Here is a 7432-nt window from a genome sequence, read left to right as displayed (position 1 = left end):
GCAAGCACAAGCTCATTTACGTCCACAAACTAAGGAAGAGCTTTTCAACCTACGTCATGCTCAGTTACGAAATGTTATTGAACGTATCTTTGGAGTTTTACGGAAGAGGTTTCAAATTCTCAATACAGCTCCAGAGTTTGACCTTACCACACAAGCTCAACTTATATTGGTAGTTTGTGCATTACATAACTTTATTCGACACCGGGCAAATGGAGAGGAGGATCAATTTTACCAGGATGCTGATTCATCCTTGGAAAACATCAATCACTCTGAGGAATCAAATCCAAGTTATGAGGAGGAGGATGAAGGAAATATTAGAGATGCACAAGATATGGGAGAGATGAAACAAAATCGAGACAAACGTGCAACACAAATGTGGCTTGATTATGTACAATACCAAAACCAGTCACAGTAGACTAATTGCTGTAGAATTCCTAGGCCTTGTAACGTACTATTTGACCTCTTAACCAAAGCTCCTGATCTTCACCTTCCTCTAATGCTAAAAACACTTCTGCCTTAACTGGGTTCTCAAAAAGCTCATATCCAGTAACAATATCTTGTGTTGACCACCCTGGTCTTCCTTTATACTTTTGTTGAAGCTTTGATACAGCTTGCTGAACAACTGATTGGGATGCTGCAATAGTAATTGGTGTAGTGGCCATCCCTTCAACAGCAGTGATCAGCCGTTCAGAAACACTCCTTGGAGGTTGTCGAATATGTCCCAGTGGTGCTAGCCTTCTCCGCTTATGTTGATGAGGACTTGTATCGGGGCTGGTCTGCTCTGGATCAGCCTGAGTTGCTAGATCTGACCTAAGGGGCGAAGGAATCGTAATTTGTTGTAATTTTGTATGGCCAGGATAGATTGCATGACCACCTGTTGCTTGAACTCCCTCCATGATTTCCGCCAACTCAATTGCATTTGCAAGTGGTTTGTCACGAAACTCTCGTATTCCAGGCTGTTTTTTTATTTCTTCCTCCCATACTTCATGTGGTGCAGTAACCGCACCAGTCTTAAGATCAACCCCAAAACCACTCAAATCTTTCAACCTGGTCCACATCTTCCATTTTTTCTTCAAGGTCTCCAATTTGCCTTGACATCTCTCACCTGTTACAGGAGCCCCAGGTCCAGCAATCAGAAGAACTGTCTCAGCAATCTCATCCCAAACTTCCATCTTTAGCCCATTATCAGATCGTTTTCCAGTCCTAATAGCTTGAACTAGTTCTCGCAACAACACAGATGTCATTTCAGGAGACCATTCAACTGGACGCCGGCGAGACTTGCGGGTTTTCTGCTTGCTTCCCGTAAAGGAGGAAGGTACTTCACAGGGGTCTAGAACATGAATTTCGGATAAATTTTCTGAAAAAAATGTTAGAACTTATCATAGTAACTATAGTGATATTTAACTTACCTTCAATCTCGCAGGAGTGGTTAGAACACTCAGGTTGATGCCCACTTGGTAGTATACATGCAGTATTTTGACTTGCAGTAGTATCTGAGTCTAACTGTATTGATTGAGTCTTATCGCTCAAGGTTTGTGTATTCAAAGGTGAACTACTATTTTAAATTAGTAAACAATTATGATAAGTATGGTGAAAGTGGTAACACACTGGTATTGAGGAGAATGCTCGTCCATCTTGGTATCTGTGAATAAGTTGAAACCTCTTTAGAGAAGGGAGAAGTTTTCACGAATGTTAAGATAAGATAGTTTTTTTTGTACAGGAGACTGAGAGATTTGCACATAATATAGAATTTATTTCATTTGTTTACAAGAAAAAGAAAAAAGCAGATTTATTAGGGTATGGTATTCAAAATTACTCTGCCCTATAGAGTGTTGCCAGGGGTTAAAAAAAATTCTCAATTGAAGGTAAGAGAAACCGTTTCGAAACAGAAGTGCTCCATTTCACCTGTTGCAACCATTTTGAAATGGACCGTTCCTGAACGGTTCCGTTCCCGCCAAACAGAGCCTTAGTATGGTATAGCATGCCTATCTGAGGTACTTAACCAATAGTACCTCTACCCGGTAGACTCTAGTCTACCACCATTCCTACCACAGTAGTCTTTGACACCGGTATGGGTATAGGTTTGGTCAACTGTAATAGTACTCCATGGAGTCTCATTATAATTGTAGAAGTAATTGAATAAAGTCTAGTTTTCAGGTAGCCCATCCGAAGTAGGTTGAACTTTCTTAGAGCCTCTCGCCATAGGCCAGTCACTATGAGATAGCTCGTGTAACGTGCTCACAAGGTGCTAATCACTTTATCACTAAAAGGTACTATAGTTGGCAGGTGGTCTGCTCTATTAGTGAGGAGGTAAGAGCTGATAACTAAAGGAGGCTTCGAGGGTGTATTGAGGAAACAAAGAAGTAACTGTTCAACCAAGTATATTGAGATACTGTCTGTTGAAGTCTGCTGTTTCCATCATGGAATCAGGCGGTCTTTAAATACACAAATCTGTTCATATCTGGCATGAATGAAACTATTCAAAGGTATTGAACGATATACTTTGATGAAACAAATTAAGTATCAAAACGATACTTAAAACAAAGCATAAAACAAACTATAGTATTAGACAATACTTAAAACAAAACATAAAACAAACCAAACCCATAACCGAGTACCCATACTGGTTACAGCTCAAGTAGAAATTTAAACTGTCAGCAGTACTTGGACGGCATTGGTCAGCTGTGTATTAAATTACATGTAGAAAAGGATAGGTTTAAGATGTGGAATAAAGAAAGTCAGGCAAGAAGGAAGGTGTGGGATTACAGAAGTAAGAGTTAGCAACTGGGGGTGAAAATTGGGTCTTTATACAATACTAGGCATGAGGGAGAGGAATGTCTTTAAGCAGAAGGGGAAAGGAGGGAGGAAAAAGCAAGAATGGGGTAACAGCCATTCTCTCCCATCTCACCAACACCTAAAAACATCCTCCTCTCTTCTCATCCTCATCCTGTAAATGTCAGAAAATTATGCAGCTTGGAGTACTTTGATCCCTATACAAGGAGGCATCACTCTCTAACATTTGAAAGATGAGGATAGAAATGGGGGAGCATGTTTTCAGACATTGGAGGGATAGAGGAGGTTGGGGAGTCATAAACAGTCGGAGACGGCAGATAGAGAGAGAGTACCCATTAAGAGAAATGGTGACAATGTTGCAATAAAGAGGATGGTTTGGGGTACAAGAGGAAATATATAGTACAGCCCCTGGTAGAAAAATGGGGAAACAGGGGTGCAGGGGTTGACAGGGAGTAAGACTATCACTGGCTTTGTCTAGACTTCCTGATTTTTTCGGCCAGAGGCTCTAGCTATCTACGAGTACTCATCCCAGGCAAGAAATATTCGGAAACAGGGGTAAGGCAGGGATTCACAAGGTACGAGTACTCCTGTATATGGCAAAATATCTGTGCATATCTTTATGCCAATACAAACTTGTGACTTGTGTTTAACTGATGTAAACCAGATCAGTGATTCGGTGCAGATTAATATTTTCAAATACCGGTACTTCTTCCATGAGACAAGTACAGTACAAGTACTGTACCATACTCGATTAGTAGGAGTATTCGAAGTTAAAAAGATGACTTTTCAGTAACGAGTAAACATGGGAGATTCCATTAGGTTACTTCATGGTGTTAGCCAATAGTATCCTCCCATTTGTGGTAGTATATGTGAATGTACCAAGCTATCTATAGGCAAAAGCACCTGGGTTAAAATGGGTACTAAAGACACTGTAAGAACTATGTATTTATTAACAAAATGCTAAAATAAAGTGATTTTTGAAAGAGAAAGTGGATAATTGTTTTAAAAGTGTGCTATAATATTTTTCACATCATGTACCATTCCCGAGTTCTAGAAGAGTTGTGTTAAAACCAGCTTTTGCGGTAGATACCGACCTCTTGAGCTCGATATCTACTCAAAAAAATGTATAGTAAAGTAATACTCCCTTTTGACTAGCGTTTCGAGGGGGTGGGGGCTGACACTCCTGATCAAAGGCGTTGGGCATACCAGGAGATAATGAAGCTATCTAAAGCCAAACCCCGAGATAAAGGTAGTGTGCGCTCAAGTGCAAGTACCTCGGCCAGCGAGCTAGAACAGGTGTGCTGGAAGAAAAACTTCATAATAAGGGACCTTTGGCCCCGTAAACCGGATACGCCCCTATCGCGAGAAACCTCTGAGAGGAGGCCCAGGGCCAGAGCCAGTGCTTCGGGGGGGAGCACTGGGCGTGGTCGGGTTTGGAATAGTAATTTGGAGGTGGATCACCAGGGTGCTGGTTTAAGCTTTGAAGAGAGACAAAGAAGCCGTTCACGAGATCCGCAGGGGCTATGAGGCGGATAGGTGAGATCTTGGGGGCTCCTTGGGGGAACCATAGAGAAGGGTTTTATTGATGGCTAAGGTTGGGGGGATTAAGTACTATCTACACACTCACGAGGAAGGAAGCTGGTTATGTTGAGTTTATTTCTAACGAATCTGCGCAGTATGTCAAAATCGAGTTAGATCCGGACAAAAAGTTATATGAAAATGGCTGTGCTGTAAAATAATGCTAGGCTTCATTATGATACCAATGTAGAGTATAATACAACGATGTCTTGAGAAAGGGAAGAAAAGGTCTGGGTAGTACTGGTAATTGGTTTACTACATCTAACCCTTTTTTTAAAGCCAATAATAGTACGAGACGGACGACTTCTGGGTTCTGACTTGCCATATTGTTACATAACTGCTACCTGTCATTGGAACATAGGTCTCAATAGACTCGAAAGGCTCATGTCAGCTCGTCTCATGCCAAGCACAATTGGTCACTCTTGCCAGTCGACAGAAACCAGTGTTTATGACTATGGTTGTATTCATGAGAAACATGCCGAATCGATCATTGTACTAACAATTAATAATACAAGGGGAGACAAACGAGAGGGATATCCCAAAATCTAGCTTCCAAGCCCGATCATTGCTTTCGCTCTTTCGGTTTCATTTGAGGTATCATATCTGCCCCTTTCCTTTAATTCTTATTCCCGGGTCTCTTTTTCTTGGATTTCCAGGCACTGCCCCTCGAACGATCGCTGGCCTCGGAGTCGGAGTCCGAGTCGGAGGTGGATATGGAGCCGGCGCTGTCACTCACGCGGGCCACAATATCATACAATCCGAGCTCGTCGTCACTCAGCATAAGATCCATTTCCTCCTCCTCCTCTTCATCCTCTTCATCCTCTCGCCCAACCGTCCCGACGGCACCAGCACTCTTCTTTCTCGTCGCCTCAGACCTCCGCCTAGTCCTCGACGAGAGCTCCCTGACCAGATCCACCCATTTCGTGGACCTATTACACTCGGGACACAAACCCTCCGTCGGCAACACCGCATACCTAACGTCCGCCTGTAAAAAGACCTGAGAAAGGCACTTCAAATGCGCAACATGATTGCAAAACGCATGCGGGCAGACAACAGCCGTTGCCCCGCCATCATGTGAAACCCCCCCGGCGCAGACCCCGCACTTGATATCCTCGTCGCGCAGCAGGTCCCTGGCTTTCTGCATATGCCGGTCGAGATGACGGTTGGTTATGTCGAGCCCTTGAAGGCCACCTTCCCCCGTGGGTGAGAACTGCTTCACCTTACACCCCGTCCGACGGTTGGGCGGGGGCGACGGACTCCTCGAGCTCTCACTCTTCCGCAGGTCCAGCTTAACCTCGACGGCTTTTAGCGGACCGCATCTCGTCCCGCAGTGCGCCTCCCACGCCACGTACAGGTCCTCGGCGAAGAAGCGTACCGACAGCGGCCATCGCGCGAATGCCGGCACGCGCAGGAGGAGGTGCAGGTTCGCCAGGAGTGCTTTCGCCCCCATGCGCGGGGAGATGATCCTTGTTCTGCCAAAGTTGGTCTTTATACGGATGGATTTGCTGATGCGCTGGGATTTTTCGATTTTCGAAGTCTTGTGTGGGTTTTGCCAGGCCCATCTTTCCCCCCCCCCCCATCACCATCACTATTAGCGATCATTCAGGAGAGGAGGGGTGGGGGAGGAATTACTCAAATTGTAGAGCCGCCACAGAAGATGTAAAGCCAGACACTATACAAGTCATTTCCCAAGGCCTCAAGTTCTCCCTACTAGTCCTCTCCGCTCCACCCTTCGTCTGGCCATTATGCTGCGCGAGGCGACGTCGGGGATCCGGTGTCGAGCCTATATAAAAGGACTTTGGACGTACCGTTGAGCGAAGCAGGTAGCTTTACGAGTCGAATGATAACATTAGAACCCTCTTTAGAACACATAACTCTGGGGGGGGGTTAGAGAAGTTTCACTCACACGCAATAAAAGACCGGCATTTCCAATGGCTCCATCCTGACTCTTTCCGCGCGGGTGAGCGGGCCTAGCCGTGCCGCACAACGGATTCTCGACCCCGAAGGTGTTGGTAATAGTAATAGAGATCTATGCCAGACGGTTGTGAGCACCGATATCATACTACCCACTCGCAGTTCCACGTTTTCGTTCTGGAAAAAAAGGGTCGCTGGCGCAATGCCGCGTGATGCAAATGCAAGCGAATTCTTGGCAATCACTTTGTATCACCGAGAGGGTGGGTGAGTCGTTGAGGTTGAGTTAAGGTTTGACTCGTCCAAGATAAGTTAAAAAGTATTGTGGGGAGCGCGTCGGTTGTTGGCTTCTGGATTCTAGATTGACTTTTACAAGTATGGTATCCTATGTACAGTACAGTACTCGCATTGGTACCGGTTTCTGACTGGGTGCTGTGAACGAGAGCGGTTTGAGTATTGTAGCTGGTGGAGTCGTACGCTAGGCACTGGAATGCTGTGCGTGGATTACGGTGCTAGAGTTTTGCTCTGCTATATGAGGTACTATACTACGAGTATTCTTGGAATCCCATCCATGGTATCTATCCGGATTAGTTCCCTCCACCCGTTCTGTCGGTACTTGTGATGAGTATGATAGCTATGAGAAGCTCCGCCATCTACCGTACCGCGCATGGAACGCTTGACATTGGCAAAGGGAACTCACGGCTGCATAGTCTACTGTACATAAAGCTTGAAGAGGTATTATCATAGGATATCACTCCTCACTCCCATGGTGGGATTCGCACCGCCGTACTGTACTAGTACAGCTACTACACCTCACTCTAGAAAAACCAAGTACGCCGAGGAAACGAAAGGTATGAAAAGCAGCAGAAAAGGTTGGAGGTATCGATTCCACCCGGTGAGGTTCCATATTCATTCGTAATGGCATATATGGTGTTCTACCTCGCACAGATACCGGTCGGTATCCGCTAAACAACATTCATTCACAGCCAAAAAAAACACACTTTTTCAAAGCAAGAACGAGTCCCTTTTTTTTTTCACATTTGGGTTGAAATACCCAACCGCCGCCTTTTAGTTTGGCGGTTTCCGGGCAAGCTTACTTGGGTGCGTTACGCTGTACGAGCTCCCTCGGAAGTCACGGAGTTAGGATTCT

At 45.0% G+C, this 7432-nt stretch overlaps 1 protein-coding gene; it reads right to left on the bottom strand.

Annotated features, from left to right (window-relative positions):
* Positions 1–4519: 4519 nt before the first annotated feature.
* GSTUM_00009143001 (uncharacterized protein) lies at positions 4520–6558 on the bottom strand. XM_002840521.2 has 4 exons: positions 6278–6558; positions 6004–6198; positions 4898–5933; positions 4520–4734 (listed from the first exon to the last, which is right to left on the bottom strand). Exons 1-3 carry the CDS (start codon positions 6430–6432, stop codon positions 4988–4990), a joined length of 1296 nt encoding a protein of 431 aa, XP_002840567.1. The 5' UTR covers positions 6433–6558; the 3' UTR covers positions 4520–4734; positions 4898–4987.
* Between the last annotated feature and the right edge of the window lie 874 nt (positions 6559–7432).

This window comes from Tuber melanosporum (genome assembly GCF_000151645.1).
Source record: "Tuber melanosporum whole genome shotgun sequence assembly, scaffold_52, strain Mel28".
In the NCBI taxonomy this organism is placed as follows: Eukaryota; Fungi; Ascomycota; class Pezizomycetes; order Pezizales; family Tuberaceae; genus Tuber; species Tuber melanosporum.
The sequence above is the reverse complement of the archived record's forward strand: the minus strand, read 5'-3'. Positions and strand labels throughout refer to the sequence as shown.